This window comes from Dermatophagoides pteronyssinus, unplaced genomic scaffold, assembly GCF_027571235.1.
Source record: "Dermatophagoides pteronyssinus isolate colony J.1.1.1.1 unplaced genomic scaffold, Derpt_VIB-CSIC_2022.12 sq0009, whole genome shotgun sequence".
NCBI classification, from domain to species: domain Eukaryota; kingdom Metazoa; phylum Arthropoda; class Arachnida; order Sarcoptiformes; family Pyroglyphidae; genus Dermatophagoides; species Dermatophagoides pteronyssinus.
Window position 1 is genome coordinate 1,059,470 of NW_027461533.1, and position 16,643 is coordinate 1,076,112.

The 16,643-nt window shown below is 28.6% G+C and overlaps 3 protein-coding genes and 2 long non-coding RNA genes across 8 annotated transcripts; 2 read left to right on the forward strand and 3 right to left on the reverse strand.

The window, feature by feature from the left end:
- Positions 1-1,615: 1,615 nt before the first annotated feature.
- On the forward strand, positions 1,616-3,683 carry LOC142645340 (uncharacterized). Of its 2 annotated transcripts, XR_012846505.1 has the most exons (4): positions 1,616-1,649; positions 1,735-1,866; positions 1,928-3,239; positions 3,329-3,683. It is a non-coding gene; the product is annotated as an uncharacterized LOC142645340 (long non-coding RNA). The 2 variants fall into 2 exon arrangements; XR_012846504.1 differs by having other exon boundaries at positions 1,627-1,866.
- A 2,444-nt stretch (positions 3,684-6,127) lies between these two features.
- Positions 6,128-8,813, reverse strand: LOC113788577 (solute carrier family 35 member G1-like). The gene is made up of 4 exons (XM_027338041.2): positions 8,598-8,813; positions 8,399-8,526; positions 8,079-8,329; positions 6,128-8,002 (listed from the first exon to the last, which is right to left on the reverse strand). Exons 2-4 carry the CDS (start codon positions 8,435-8,437, stop codon positions 6,922-6,924), a joined length of 1,371 nt encoding a protein of 456 aa, XP_027193842.1. The 5' UTR covers positions 8,438-8,526; positions 8,598-8,813; the 3' UTR covers positions 6,128-6,921.
- Positions 8,814-9,493: 680 nt separating this feature from the next.
- On the forward strand, positions 9,494-12,014 carry LOC142645335 (uncharacterized). 2 transcript variants are annotated; one of them, XR_012846498.1, is made up of 3 exons: positions 9,494-9,658; positions 9,706-10,187; positions 10,260-12,014. It is a non-coding gene; the product is annotated as an uncharacterized LOC142645335 (long non-coding RNA). The 2 variants fall into 2 exon arrangements; XR_012846497.1 differs by having other exon boundaries at positions 9,495-9,652.
- On the reverse strand, positions 10,341-12,649 carry SrpRalpha (signal recognition particle receptor alpha). Of its 2 annotated transcripts, none has more exons than XM_027338039.2 (2): positions 12,497-12,649; positions 10,341-12,431 (listed from the first exon to the last, which is right to left on the reverse strand). In XM_027338039.2, exon 2 carries the CDS (start codon positions 12,390-12,392, stop codon positions 10,464-10,466), a length of 1,929 nt encoding a protein of 642 aa, XP_027193840.2. In that variant the 5' UTR covers positions 12,393-12,431; positions 12,497-12,649; the 3' UTR covers positions 10,341-10,463. The 2 variants fall into 2 exon arrangements, with proteins under 2 accessions (XP_027193840.2, XP_027193841.2); XM_027338040.2 differs by having other exon boundaries at positions 12,502-12,647.
- Positions 12,650-12,785: 136 nt separating this feature from the next.
- crp (transcription factor cropped) lies at positions 12,786-16,361 on the reverse strand. The gene is made up of 3 exons (XM_075821347.1): positions 15,681-16,361; positions 13,790-15,606; positions 12,786-13,676 (listed from the first exon to the last, which is right to left on the reverse strand). The coding sequence occupies exon 2, from the start codon at positions 15,537-15,539 to the stop codon at positions 13,860-13,862; it is 1,680 nt and encodes a 559-aa protein (XP_075677462.1). The 5' UTR covers positions 15,540-15,606; positions 15,681-16,361; the 3' UTR covers positions 12,786-13,676; positions 13,790-13,859.
- Between the last annotated feature and the right edge of the window lie 282 nt (positions 16,362-16,643).

The following is a 16,643-nucleotide window of genomic DNA, read 5'->3' on the forward strand; positions in this document are numbered from 1 at the left end:
GCGCATTGAAATAGAAAAATGTGTTTCGTCTCAGCCAGCCAGCCAGCCAGCCAGTCAGTGTTTTACTTTTTTATGTTATTAGATAATAATAATCGAAAGCGAGAGTAATAGAAAAAACGAATTTTTTGTTTGTCGTCATCATCATCATCATAATCATCATCGATTTTATCATTTTTTTTCAAACTTATGTAATTAATCATGATCATCATTGAAAACAGAAAACAGAAAAAAACTCGGCCAATAGGATTTACACAATGATGATCATCATAATAATAATGATAGGATTATGATGAATAATTTTGTTTTTTTGCCTGGAAACATCAGTTTTTTTCATACAAAATATCGATTGAATTTTTGGTTTGTTTGCTGCGACTGACATGTAATACACACACACACATTGCCCATCAGCATTCGATATATAATAATTATAATTATATTAATCCTAGAGTTTCCGTTGTTTCTGTTTTTTGATTGAACGAAATCAAAATGATTTTCTTCTTTCCTTTCATTCATGATAAATTGATTATCGGTACGAAAAAAATTTTGTTTTGTCTTCAGTTTTGGTGAAAAAAAAACTGAAACTCAAATCTGATCATAATGAACAAACAAGCAAGCAACGAAAGAAAGAACAAACAAAATAATTTCGTTACCTGTCGACCACACAGGTAATTTCAATAATTCTGTTCATTTCATATGTGACAATATTTTTGTTCTTGGTTTCAAAAATTTTCAACAGAAAAAAAATCAACTGTCAAAAATCATTTAAATGATTTGTTATTGTTGTTGTTTTCATTATTTTCAAATGAAAACGCAACCATAACTTTCACCTGTCGAACCTGATCATTATTTCATTTGGTTGTTTCAAACTTGTTCTTTTTTTCCTATTTTGATCGGTTAATGATTGGTTTTCATCATTATTTCCGACTTTTATAAAATTTCCAACAAAAAAATTAAAACAGAAAGCATAAACAGAAAATAATTGTCAAGTACGTTATCAACAACAAGTCACAATCCTGTTGATGGAACACATTTAAAATGTGTTATTCATTATTTACGTCACCACAATAATAATTAACGAAGTTATTGTTGTTGAATGAATGTTTCTGGTTTATCTGATTAAGTGGGTGTTAAGTAATGATCCACCGTATTTATCCATTTCAGTCACTACCGTTGTTGTTGTTGTAGTTATCATTTTCAAATTCCAATTAATTTCCACCATTTTGTATCATAATTCGATTGTTTGTTTGTTTTTCTATGGAAATATTGATAAAGAATAATTTCCTTTGAAAAACTGTTCATTGTTTTTTCCTGTTGAAAAAAAAAAATTTGTTTATGTTTTTTGTCATTGCTTTGTTGACTTTCCAATGGATCGGATAAGTTAATTTGGGTTAACTTTTTCTTCACCATACAACAATTCAAATTTTTTTAAAAAATTTAATTCATTCAATCGAAGGAAGAAAACCTGTGAACAAATGAAAAATAATATATGATTAATTGTTATCATTATAATAATTAAATCAAATGAATGAACGAATGAATAAATTATGGAAGCTTGTAATCATCGATAGGTGATCTCTATCGATTAATCGCCCATCACAAACAGTATTATTATTTTTTTTTTTTTTTTGAAAGCCAATCCAATAAACGAGGTCGGTTGAAGAACATATATTATCTTTGATTATTACCCCAAAGTCTGTTGTTTGTTTTAATAATGGATTTTTTTTCATTCAAAAGAAAATCGATTGATGAAATTTAATTTCTTTTCAATTCATTTCTCTATTTCTTTGTTGGTCATAATAATCTTATTCGAACAGAATCTTTTAGAAATCAATGAAAAATCATCAACTAATCGATACTTTTTTCGGGGTAATAAATTTTGATTTTGCCAAATTACAATAACAACAAAACATTTTTTGTTTTAATGTAGGCTTCAAATTCAATCGGTGTAAAATGTGATTACACAATGACTAAATCAATAAATAAACATAATACATTATATCGGATTATTATTAATCGAATAGGAGAAAAAACAACAAACAACCAACCAAAATAAATCTGGTTTTTATTTAAAAAATCGTAACAAAACATATGTAGAAATCGAAAATCCATTTGGTGACTGATTATATTTGACTGTTTTGTTTTTTTTATTAAAAAAAAGCTCTCCCTCAATAGTTTCACCGGTATTCACCTGATTATGAGCTTTGAAGAAAAGAAAAAACATTTTCTATAAATAACCAATGATGAATAGTTGGCAAAAATCAAACCCAAAAAAAGGATTATCAAGAATATGAATCATCGACATCATGAAAACAACAACGAAATTCATCATGACAAATCGATCATTGATCGACGATTTACACGTGATTTTATCCAAACTGATTCTTAACGAAAATTACCGTTATTTCGGTAAAAAATTACACGATTAGATGATGCTTCTTGAATTACATTTTTTGCATCAAATTTTCTAAATCATGGCCAGATAAGAATTATTAAGGATTTTGAAAATCAATCATTTTTTGCAAAAAAAAACTAAAATTAAATCCAAGTAAACACCGACACACAGAGACACATAAAATGTTGCTAGTTTATCAGAAAATTCAGAAATAGAAAACGAAAAAAAAAAAATTCTTTCTCTCTCTCTCTTTCAAAAGTATAAATCAATATTGTATTTGGTTGAAATTTTTTTTCAAAAACAAGTTCGACAGCCAGAAAAAACTTATGTAATCAGATCAAGTATAGACCGAATCACAAACATTCACACACACACACACATCAAACATTGAAAACGGACTATAGAAAATCAATGTTGATGGCTGTTATATATTTGAAAAAAAAGAACTGTATACAATTTAAGAAAATCAAAGAAATCAAATCAAATGACAGAAGTGTGTTTAAATTTCTAGCATCTTTCGTTTTTTAAATAACATTTTTTCATTTCTTTGTTTCTATTTTGATTGTTGTTCAAAATTTTTTTTTCTTTGACAAAAACAAACACTTGTTGAAAAATGGTAAAGGTGAATTTGTTCATTTGGCTACTACCTACGTTGTGTTTTTTTCGGGGATTTATCTGATTGAGAGCGAAATGATTTTTTCAATCCTTCAATCCCCCTTTGAACCCCAAAACCAAACAAGCCATAGATTTTTTTTCTTGGTGATGATGATGATTATTGAGACATTGAACATTTAGATTATCATCATGATTATCATCATGATGATGATGATCTAATCGCATCACTGCAGTAAGTAACATTCAGCCTTTATTATTATTAATCAAACAGGCAAATTTTTTTTTCGTATCATTTTATTTATTTATTTTGGCTAAATATAGCGCCCAGTAAAAAAAAAATAAATAAAAACAACAGCAAACATCATCATATGCCAAATGGATTGGTTTTGTTTTTTTTCGTTTCGTTTCGTTTCGTCTCTCATGAGGCACTCATTTCACTGATTATCTGTGAATAGTAAAATTCTTATGCATCTATTTATTTCCATTGGAAAGGGGAAATCCAAAGGGCAAAAAAAAAACGAAAAACCGAAGAAAATACGGTTAACGGTTGTGAAACCGATGAAATATATATATATACATGATGATCGAATATACACGAGATTTTTATTTTCTACACCGAGATTTGATTTTATTGCATTTTCTTTTCTACATCGTTTGATTGCCACCATTCATTATCAGTCAGTTCGCTAATGAAACAAAATGTCAAATAAAAAAGAAATTTATCAGGCAAGCAAGCAAACAAAATTTTAAACATTTTGCATTTTTGGATATTTATTTCTAATTTTTCTAAAAAAAGATAAATCTATTTTTTGCAACTTAATTTTTGCTTGGTTTTTTTTTAAAAAAAAACCTTATTAAATCTTGATTATATAACATTGATTTTATCATAATCATTTCATCTTTCTCTTACCACTATCATCACCAAAAAAAATCACCGTTATCGTTTTATCGATCGACCCGAAAAAGAAAAACATTTCGATCAAAGTCAAAATGTGAATTGAGATTTTGAAAATTTGTTTCTATTAAATAGCCGATGGTCGTTTCAACATTGACATTATTCTCATTTGTACATCTCTCTCTCCCTGTGTGTTTGATTTCGCTCATTAATTCGCTCTCGGTTTCTATTTCTAACCTGAATTTGATAATTTTTTGTTGGTCAATGACCATCAATGATCCATATTTTTTCAAACAAAACAAAAAAATCTTCCCAGATTTTTTTTCAATTATAAAGAATCCTTTTTAATGTAAAATTATTTCTCGAATCCGAAAATATCGATCGAGCAATTTAATTTCATATCGGCTAAAATCGATTTAATGATAATGATGATTGCCCGGTTCACGATCGATAATTTTTTGTTCTTCATTCGTTCGTCATTCACTGATCAATTATGAAAAATTAAAAACTACAAAAAATGAATGGAATCGACCTGATTTTCATTTCGCCGAATCTGAAATGAAAAAATTTCGATCATTTTTCTCTAATTAATAATCGAAATTTTTCTTTTTTTTTAATTTATTGATTTATAATGTAAATGGGGGTAATCGGGATAAATTTTTTATAATTTTTCGTTTTTTTAAATATTGGGTCACTTTCACACAATGTTGTTTTGGCCAATTGCCAGACTGTACAATTATCTCATTTTGGAAGAAAAAGGGGAAAAAAGCCAAAGAAGCAGAAAACAGCAACATAAATGGCTAGACCAATAAAATGATATTATATTGATGATGAATTTTGTTTTAAAAAACTACTAAACGAATTCATTTTCATTTTTGCTTGTTTTTCTGGCCATTTGGATATTTTTTCTTTTCGATGGGGAATCGTTGAGAAACAAGAAGACGAAGAAGAAGAAAAACGTGAATATTTAAAAAATTAGTTCACAATTATGTATCGGGCAAATGATGATGATGATGAAATAAATGAATGTAAAGCGCCGAAAAATGAATGAATGGAATGGATGCCGAAATCGATTTTTTTATATGTTCAATCATCATTGGAAATGATGATCATCAATTGGAGATTTTTGTTTTTCTGGCCTCCAGTTATTTTCGAAAAGAGTTGAAATATATTTTTGGTTTTCTTTTTCTTCAGTTATTTCCACCAATTGAACATTCTCTACATTTTTTTCGTTGCTGTAGAAACCAATTTCGTGATATAACCAATGGTCGATACACCAACAACAGCAGCAGCCAATCAATACCGAACAACAACAATCCGATGATAATGATGTTTATAACTGTTTTTTTGTTGTCATTGTAAAATAATTATACGAAAAACAAAAACCCAGTAATGGAATGTAATACACGGTCAACACGATGTCATTTCATCAGTAGCAGTTGTTGTTGTTGTATTCGACATTCAAATTGAATTGTAATTTCTTTTTTTCATTATTATTATCATCCTTGTTTTAAAATTAACACTGATGCAATCAATCAATCAATCAATTGATCAATAGGAAAAACATTTTTTTTCACATTTCTCTCTCACTCACTCACTCATTGGACAAACCAAATACAAGATTAATTTGAATATCATGAATATCAATCAATCTGAAAGATAGATTTTTTTTCTCCATTGGTTGTTTCAATATCGGGTCATCATCATCGTTTTGCAAAAATAAAAAACGAATGAATCACTTCTAATTTTTCTTGTTGTTGCTTGTTTTGTAGATTATTATTATTCATGGCTTTAATCATTCGACGACCAAGACAACGACTATCGTATATAATCCAGTCAATTTCTTTCAAAACATTATATCACGATATTGTCATCATCATCATCATGACAACGGGTAAATTGTTGTACGGTTTTTAATCATCATCATTTTTTTTGCTTGCTTAACGATAATTTCGAAGTAAACGAGGAAAAAAACTCAATTCTTTTAATCGTTGTTCGATATAGGCAAAAATGGCAAAATGATTAACCCTTTTTTTCCATCATTATTCTTATAAAAGGAAATAATGACCATGATTTACATCCAAACAAAACAAACAAGCAGAAAAAAAATATTTGAAATTCCACCACACCTCATTCGTCGTTGTTTATAACAATATACAAAAAAACATACGAAGAAATCTTCGAAAAACTGCAAAAAAATGAAAAACATTGATTTTTTTTCGGTTTAAAATTTTATTTTTTTAGAAAAATATTATTGTGAAATAAGATGAATCGATTATATAATAGATAAAATCTGCCATGATTCATCTTCGTCGATAATGTTTAATCTCTCTATATCTTCTCTCTTTCTTCTTTTTTTTCGGTGTATATAAATGTTGTGTGATTTGTATTTGGTGGCTGATGATTTGAAATGATGATCTTGATGATGATGAATAGCTAAAAATTTCTAAAAAAACAACAAAAAAAATCTTTGAATAGAAAAAAAAAATAAATTCATAAAAGAAATAATAATTATCGATAATCAACACAAAAAAAAAATAAAAATAAAAATAAAAATAATTTCGTTTTACAAACAAACATTGATAATTTTTTTTTTTGTAATTTTGATGAAATTTTTTTTTGTTTATAATGAAAATGATGATGATGATGAAGGATGAAGGATGTTTGGAAAAAAAGGCATGAATTTTCTTCTGTTGTTGTTGTCAAATTGGCCTAGATTTGATGTGTGTGTTTTATGGTGAAAATGTATGAAAACAAAATTTTTGGATCTCAGATTTTAGGATGATTTCATTTTGTTTTGTTTTGTTTTGCATAGTATGTATGTTATGTTATGTATTTAGTAGTAGAATTGATGAATTAGCTCACAATCAAGATCACATTAAATTCTGTATCAATTACCTAATAATAATCAAAAAAATAATAATAATAATCATAGTAATTTTAGTTTCATTTCATAATTAGAATATTTTGAAGATTTCTAATTTCAAGGATCGTTTTCATCTTTTAAGATTTGATTTTCTTATTCATTATCGTCATCATCATCATCATCAGATTTAATCAATAGAATTGCATTCGAATTGACTGTATTCTGTACGGTAATCGAATCGATTGATTCATTTGATCCATTGATTTTTTTATTTGTTTTCATTGTTGAATTTAATGTACCGGTTTCAAAATCGACTGAATTTCGATCTTTTGATGATTTAGATTTATTAACTTTTTTGTTTCGTTTCAATGATGATAATCGTGGTTTTTGTTTGGATTTTAATTTTGGTCCAGGAGCTGGACAAAAACAGCAAATTTTTCGACGAATTTTATCAAAACTTTCTGGACTTTCTTTATACCATTTAACTAATGCCAATACAATGACACATGAACAAATAAGACAAGCACCCAATATAGAAGTCCATTCAATATCTTCATTTAAAAGCATTACTTCCCAAAAGAATGAAAGGACAATATTGAATGTTCGTACAACTGAAATTGGTCCAGCTTTTTCATATTGAAATGCTAATGTAATACAATATTGATCAAGAATTCCACAAAAACCGATAGCAATAAGTAGACTCCATATCTGTGTAGTATTTGGTATTATCCATTTGTTGGCAATTGTTAAATATGTTGAACCACATATAACCAATGTAAATGAATACCACATTACAACAACAGCAACCGGTGTTGTTTTTAATTTTCTTAAAGCAATCATTGAAAATGCAGCTGTCATTGATGCAATCACTGATAATATAATTCCTTCTAATCGCATTTCATGTATTACATCCGATTCTGAACCAAAAATAAATTCTGGTTTAGCAATAATAAATACACCAGTAAGAGTGATTGTTCCTGTAATAATTTGTAACTTGCTTAATGGTTCTTTCAATAGAAAATAAGCAAAAACAGTTACAAATACGGGTGAAGCAAAATGTATTGTAGAGGCATCGGACAATGGTATTAAACGATAAGCAATATATACTGCTGATAATGATATTGTTCCAGATATTGAACGATAAAATAAATCTAATCGATGTCCTGGTTGTCCGAAAAAATTATATCCATAAACCAAGGTCGTTATAAAATAAACGACAAATTGACATAATGATCTTCGTGATAGTGATAAAAACGATAAAATCAATTAATTAATATGAATATGACTAACAAAAAAAATAATCAACATACCTCCAGACAAGAATTTCCAATGTTGGTAATGTAATCAATATTCTAACAATAACTGAAGCAATTGAAAAACAAAACACAGATAAAATTGCCATAAGCAAACCAAATGCTGGTATACGTTCGGGTAAACTTTTTATCTGTTTACCATTTACACAATTGGACATTGTATCGATCGATGAATGTGATGATGCCAATGTTGTTGGAATATTTATTTTGGCTTCGGCCAAACCGAATCTTGATAGTTCAGGTGTGGACTAATAATATTAATAATGAAATAAAATCATTAAATTATGAAAATTTAAAAAAATTTCAAGGTTACAAACCAATAAATCGCTCATAATGTTCGGCTTGAGTAAAGGCATCTTGACCGATGATGATGATGATGGCAAATTATAATTTTTGTTCGTTGAAATAAAATTTCAATATTTTCTATATGATGATGATGGATTCACTGAATAAATGTAAACACAATCAACATAACATGATGTAATAGTTTGTAATAATAATGACATTTAAACTTACATTTTTTACGGATAAATATCATTAGAGGGGGAGAAAAACGATCAGAATTCTAAAATTTTAACTATTCTTGTGTTTTGTTTGTTTGTTTTTCTTTGTGACTAAATGTCGATGGAAAATTATCATTATCATTTGAAACACACACACACAACTTATTTACACAATTAAAAATAGACCAAATAAAAATTAAAATTAAAATAAAAATAAAATGGAAAAATTAAATCATACAAAACGTCGTCTCTTTCTTCTTCTCTTGATTGATAATAATAGAAATCATCAACAACATTATCGAAGCCCAAATACTAAATGTTTGGGCTTCAAAATTTATGTTGATCATTGCAAAAAACAAAAAACAAATTCAGCACCCTATCAATCTGTTTTTTGTTAAGGTGCTAAATAAATTTAATTGTTTCGAAATGAAATAATAATGATGAAATTTTGCGTTTCATCAATTCATAAGCTATGATCTCATTAAACAAAAAGAATCTTCTTGCATAATAAATGCTTTCATTTTCTCTCACTCAATTCCCTGGTAACATTGAATGAAACAGAATCAAACAAACAAACAAAAAAAAACGTTCCAATTGCTCTTGTAGAGGGCAATCGTATATATTATCCGTCGGTTTTTTGGCTATATAATTTTACTTTTTTTTTTGTTGAAGAAAAACAATAATAATTGAAAATACAACAACAACGATCGAAAAATGAAATGAAATGAATGAATATTCCGAATGTGAATGCGATGAAGATTCATAATGACAGAATCGTGAAAAAATGGCTTCCATCACACATGCTCAAAAAGAACGTTTTTTTTAAAAAAAAAAAAAAATTCTATTGAGTTTTATATAGAGATAACATTCGAATAGTCGTCATGTACTTTTTTTTACTGTTTTGAAACGACAATTCTTTTTTTTTCGGTTCGGAAAAATCAATAAGTCAATGAAAATACCCAGATGATTACAATTTGATATAACAATATTGTTTGCATAAGTGTTTAAACTGTGTGTGTTATCTTTATTTGTTCAATTATTGATCAAATTGTTGATAATAATCAACCGGTAATTGTAACATTAATAAATAAATAAATAATAATAATCTAATCACAAAACAGAAAACAGAATTATGTCAAGTTCGAGGACGAAAATTATTATGATTAACATTGTATCTATATGAAAAACAGAAACAAAGAAACAATAATGATTCGATTCTGTTTTGAAAATAGAATGTTCGTGTAGAATATTCTGGCCGGAAAAACAAAACGAAAACACAAAAGCAGCAACAATTAAACAAGTCATTCATCACTATTTATATATAGAAATGATAAATGAATAGAATTACGCAGCACAATAAGCCAAATAAGTGAAAAAAAATACACATCAATGGAAAATTTTTTTTTCATCGTCCCTTTCAACATTGTAGATTATATGAATGATTTTATTTTTTTTTTTTAAAAGCATGACGTATGTACATTTTTTTTCAACCATCAGAATCTATTCTGATCAAAATAAGGATAATTATTTTTGTTTCCTTGATTCGTACACACAAACACACACACACACGTACTTGAAAGAAACAAGGATACAAACAAGTACTGTATGTTGAACTTTGATTCAGGGTTTTTTTCGGAATAAAAATCATTTTTTTTTAATTTCATTTCATTTGAAGGAAAAATATTCCAAACAAAAAAACCCGATCATTTGGGAAAAACGAAGAAAACATAAATATTAAAAAAAAAGCAGATAAACAAACGATTAAATATGGAATTCATTCAAAAATTATAATGAAAAAAAAAACAAGGCAACAAAGTAAATTAGGAGAAATAGAAAAAGGAATGGAAATTCAAGCCATTTTTTGTTTTGATTGTGTTTTTCATTTCATCAATGCTTTAACAACAGCACGAGCATTAAGTTGTTTTAAATCACGATACGTTTGTCCAACTCCAACAAAAACAATTGGCTGACCAGTTATATAAGTCATTGAAATAGCAGCACCAACTTGATCATCAATTGTATCGAATTTTGTCAAAACAATACCATTGATAGCTGAAACACTATCATTTGCAGCACTACGACAGCCATTATCTAATAAAGCTCGATTAAAATTAACCAATTGATCAACAGCTTCATTACCAACAAGTGCTTCACCAACAAATAATGTTAAATCTGGTTCATTAACTTTAATCAATTTAGCCAATTGTTTCATTAATGGTTCATTTCCTTGCATTCGACCAGCCGTATCCACCAAACAAACATCAAAATTATTGTTACTTGCAAAACGTATACCTTCCATAGCAATACCTGTAGCATCTTTTCCATATCCTTTTTCATAAAGATCAATTTTCGATGAACCATGATTTTCATGAATATTTTTCAATGCATGAATATGTGTTCGAAGTTGTTCAATAGCTCCGGCACGAAATGTATCGCATGCAATTACCAATACTTTTTTATCATTTAGCAATAGCCAATTGGCTATTTTAGCTAAATTAGTTGATTTACCAACACCATTGACGCCACAAAATACAATCACATAAGGATTACCGGAATCATTTTTCATCTGTACTTCACGTAAAATATTTAGATTACGATTTGGTGACAAAATTCTCAGGATAGATTCTTCCAATGCATTCTTGACAAATGATTTTAAGCCGATCCAAGTATTGACATTTTGGCCGATTAATTTATTTGCAACGCTATCACAAAGTTTGGTAGCGATTTCAGCAGCAACATTTTTTGCTATCAAATGATCACGTAGATTAGCTAAAATTGGATCTAAATCCGCTTTAGCCAATGTTTTGTTATATGAAAATGAATTCATGATGGAGCCAAAAAATCCAGATTTTGCAGGCAATGTTTTTTCTACTGCATCAGTTTCATCATCATCATCATCATCATCGCTTACATCGAAATCCAAATCTGGTTGCATATCAAGATCTTTGTCAATCATTGCCGAATTTGCCATATTACGTATTACCGAAGATTCTGGACGACCATCTGCATCTTTTTTACTGAAATCCAGATTGGTATCATTTTTGCCACCAAATTCCCAGACTGTTGGTTTTTTAACTTTCTTTTTTGGCTCAGGTTTCGATGGTTTTTTTGATTTAGGCGATCCAATTTTAGTCGTTTTTGAAGCCAATTTTTTCAATATTTCATCTTTATTTAATGTTTTATCTTCAATATCACCATTAACATGATTTGATTGGTTTTTAGTTGTTTCCGATTTATTTGGATGATTTTTTGATTGAATAATCATTGAAGCAACAGTTTTCTTTGATTTTTGACTTTGTTCAAATGTTCGCATTTCGGCTGCATGTGAACGTGAGCCAACTTGTTGATGAAAACGATTACAAGATAAATAAATGCTTTGGAATTCATGAATAAAATCAATTAAATTTGAATCAACAGATTGAATACTTTGGTCCAAATAAATAGTTCCTTTTTCTTCATTTTGATTTTTATTCGAAATCTGTCGTTGATTCGTATATATCCAATGTAGATTTTTTGAATCAAAATTCTTATATTTATCTCGAAAAGCAAGTTGTATATCATTTAAAAATTTATCTATATAAGACAATGAAAGCATTTTTTGATAGCCAACAACAAATACCAATTCGAATTCATTATCAAGATAAAATTGTAATAAAAGTGTATCGATTTGAAATTTATCCACACGATCTTCAAGTATCACATTACGTATGACACGATTTAAATATGAATTAAAATCTTTAATCGATGAATTTACGGCAGCAAATAAAACAATACCACCTTTGCTGAATATTGCAAAAAGATCCAACATGATTGGGTAATATTAAAGATTTAAGAATGAACGAAAAACCTATAGTAAGTCGAAAAAAATAACTTATTTTTAAAAAATACGAAAACAGAATCAGAATTATTTACATTACCGTGGTGGATTTAAAAAAAAAAATAAATATTGAATTCTTGTTTGTTTCGAATTCGAACATTCAAATTGAATTTTTTTTATTCAATGAAAACAAAAAAGTTTCTTGTTTACGTGGACCTAATGAAAAAAAAACGTACGCTGCTTGCGTAATAAATTTTTTTTTCTCTTTTTTTTCCTTGAAAAAATCTATATGTCCGTTCATATATGAGAGGACCGAAAAAAATTCAAAAAAAAACATTCGATTTTGTGAAACAATCAGGAAAAAAATTTCATCAAAATGTTGAATTTGTTTTCAATTTTAAAATTTTTATTCATTTATGAAATGTCTGTGTTTGTGTGTTTATATGGAAAAAAAGTGAAATAAAGAGAGAAAAGAAAGAGAAAAATAAAACTTAAATACAAATTATCATTTTACAAATAATTATGTTTTTTTTTTGTTGTGATTCTTCCGTTGATTTTTCAACACATGAATTATTATATATTATATTTTATATATAGATCTGTTAACTAACTAATTATTATATCGCAATATAAACGGGGAGAGAAGAAGAAAAAACAAATCATCATGAATTACAAGCCAATTATGAAAAGAAAAAAAAACAAAAAGTGAAAAAAAATTCTTGAATTGACAACTTTGTTGCATGTATGTATGTATGTATGGGGGAGATGTTTTTCTTTTGCCTGAAAATAAAAAAATGAACAACGATTAAGAAAAACTAGCTAAATCGAAAAGATTTATATTCATTTGATAAATGTATCCATTGTAAGATTAAAAGATGATGTACTTTGTGAGAAGAAGAAAATATTTATATGTAAAGGAAGAAGAGGCAAAAAAAAATAGCTGGTATACCAACAACAATAACAACAGAATATTGTCGTCGCTGTCAATCGATAAGATTTTCTAATTCACAAATTCTCGTTAAAGATGTTTTGCTGTTGGAAACTGAACGAATAAAAAAACTACGGATGAAACGATTTGACCATTTGAAAAATATTCAATATTTTCGCCGATAAACAATGCATCCAGCAATATAATTGGTGTGTGAGATTCATTCATCATTCACAAAAAAGGCAAACACGAATTTGTTTTGTTTTTTTCGAGGAAGTTTTTTTGTTTTGTTTTGATGGGAGAAAAAAAATGTCCAGTTTTTTTTATAAAGTGAAACAAAAAAGAATCTATATAGATAAGGAAAAGAAAAAATATTTAGATCAAATATAAAGAGTTAAAGATTTATCAAATTCTAAAACTGTTTTTTGTTTTAAAAAAAGAAAAATATGATTTTTCACACCTTCGTTTTGATGAATTGTGTGTGTGTGTTTGTATGTAAAGAAAAGAAAAACGATAATTTTTGTTTCGCGTTAATTTTCAACCGAATTAGCCACAATAACATTTGGTCGTTGAATTTGAATGATTTGAGGTCTTGTTGTTGTTGTTGTTGTTGTTGATATTGTATTCGATGACGGTGATGATAATGATGATGATGAATTGGCTGTTGATATTGTCTGATAGATACGTGATGTTGATGTATTTGAAACACCGGAAACAGTTACAATCTTTGCATTATTCAATATAACGTTTGTTTTAGATTTTGGTAAAGATTCAACAACAGCAGCAACAACATTTTGTTTGGCCGATTCCGAATGATTATTATTATCATTATTATTTTCGGTTTTGAGCATTATATCCACTTGATTAGAAGAATCTTCTGTTTCACTATTAGCCATTTTATTATTTTTATCTGTATTTTCATTAAAATAACCACCTTCTACATGTCGAATAGCTTCAACAATTGTATTTAAATTTTGCCTTGATGTATTAGCCTGTTCATTTGATGATTCTTTTTTGATTGTTATTAATTGACAATTGTTGCCTACAGTTAAATTTGTATGTTTTGCAGTTAAAATTGTTGGACCACCATGTTTAGAGCTGGAATTATTTGGGACTAATTGCAATATTTGCGTTTTTTGACCAGCATTTGTTGTTGATGAATTGGAAGCTAAATTAGCATTAGTGGTTTTAATATTTCGATTCGATTCAACAAGCATAACATTAGAATCGACCAAAACAACAACAGAACCATTCGAAGTGTTTTTGTTGATATTATTTGATGATTCGGTTGGACTGTCAACATCATGTGGTGCCACAAACGGAACATCAATTGGCAAAGCAATAGCATTTTGTTTTTGAACACGTTGCTGTTGTTGTTGTTGGCCAATTTCAATTTGTTGTGATTGATAATGGCCGGATGGATAAATTGTGGTACCGCCTGTTATCACCTGTTCATTTGAAGCAATGACCATATCTGGAGGACTAGCCGGACAGCTTTGCATTTCAATTTCGATTGATTCGCTAGCTACTTCTACTTCATCAGCCATTTGATCCAATGCTGAAGATGGATTATTATTATATTGACGATTACCATTCAATGTTTTTCCTTGATATTGCAATTCTTCTTGAAGCATTATTCGTAATCGTCGTTCATCTTTCAATTCTTTTTCAATACGACAAAGCTGTTTTCGAAGTGCCGATGCATCTGTTGATAATCGTGAATTACCATTTTGTTTGCTTTTCGAACGATTAAATTTATTGGAATTTAATTCATGTTCGGATGATGATTCGGTTGATGATCCATCACCATTAATCGGACTGGAATCAATATCTAATCGATGATTATTTTCATATTTACGTCGTTTACAGCTTGGGCAATCTGGTGGTTGTGATTGTAATCGTTTCATCCAATCGGGTGAATTTGTATTAGTTGCATTGGTTGCCGATCCACCGGCCAATGTTTTTAGTTCAGAATTTTGTGACAACAATTTATTTATCTCTTGTTCTAATTGATAAATATATGTTGCCGTATGTTGAAGTATGGCAGCTTTACTTAATTTTTCCCCGTCATGTTTTTGAGGTAATAATGTTCGTAATGAATGAAAACCAGCATTTATATTCTGCATACGACGTCGTTCATTTAAATTAGCTATTTCACGTTTTGCACGTTTTTCATCCATATTATGTTCCATTCCATCCATTGATGACATTGTATTATTATCAATAATCAATGATTTCTATCAATCAAGCAATTTTAATGTTTATCAACCTCAAATCCTAAAAAAAAGATTCAAAAGAAAAATCAATTCAATTAATATCATTATTTAAGAATTTATTTATCCAAACATTACAATTAACATGAAGCCAAACAGATGACAAACATATGATTTCGAAATTGTATCATTCAAAAACAAAAAACAAAACAAAATGAAATTATGTATGAAACGATGACAACAAAATTAACATTGAAACCATGCGGTCAGTTTTCATTCAATAACAGCTTTTTCTAACACAAACAAACAAACACAAACACACTGTGTCGATTGGATGGGTGTGACAAATCGAATATTGAAAAATCAAATTGATCAAACTTCGATGACAATGTGATTCAATTTCTTTGAAAAACAAAATGTCATCAATGAATTTTTGTTCCAAAAATGATGATTGAAAAAAAAGAAAAGACAAAACACTTTTTTTTTGATAATATTTTGTTTTGTTTTGTTGTTGTTAAATAACGGATGATACAATTTAGCGCGAGCTTTTTACCATCAATATACACACCATTCATGCATGCATTAAAAAATTACATACGGAGAAAAAGAAAACGGCGAACACGAGAGCGGTGTGCTTTTTTTTCTTCTTATTCTTTGCTCTCTTCTCCCTCTTGCATGCTTGCTTGCTTACATGAACACATCAGATCAGATCAGTCGGTCGAGCTGCTGATCGATTGGATGGTGAGTAATGGATGAGGAGGAGGATGAATAGGATATTTTTTTTTTTTTTTTTTGTTACATGTGAGATTCAAGCAATATTTGGGTGAGTTATTCGAGCAAAGTAAAGTGACACAGACGCAGCTGAATTTTTTTTTTTTTTTTTTTGCCTGAAAATCAGAATGATCGTCGAATGAACCGAAATGAATGAAAAAAAGAATGGGAAAAAAAGTACCAGCTGCATGCATGTCTGGTTTGCCTGCTGATCATCATCATCAAACTTTGCTGCTCCGTCGTTTTGCTTTTTTTTTTTTTGCTTATGAAACATTGCGTTTTGAGCAGCTGAAAGCGGTGGAGTTGGTTGGTGATTTTTTTTTTTTTTTG

Excerpts from the sequence above, each read along its gene's own strand:
- LOC113788577 (XM_027338041.2), bottom strand. The coding sequence starts at position 8,437 with ATGCCTTTACTCAAGCCGAACATTATGAGCGATTTATTG. Across the intron at positions 8,330-8,398 it reads ACATTATGAGCGATTTATTG|TCCACACCTGAACTATCAAG; the intron begins GTTTGTAACCTT and ends TAATATTATTAG. Across the intron at positions 8,003-8,078 it reads TTGGAAATTCTTGTCTGGAG|ATCATTATGTCAATTTGTCG; the intron begins GTATGTTGATTA and ends ACTATCACGAAG.
- SrpRalpha (XM_027338039.2), bottom strand. The coding sequence starts at position 12,392 with ATGTTGGATCTTTTTGCAATATTCAGCAAAGGTGGTATTGTTTTATTT.
- crp (XM_075821347.1), bottom strand. The coding sequence starts at position 15,539 with ATGTCATCAATGGATGGAATGGAACATAATATGGATGAAAAACGTGCA.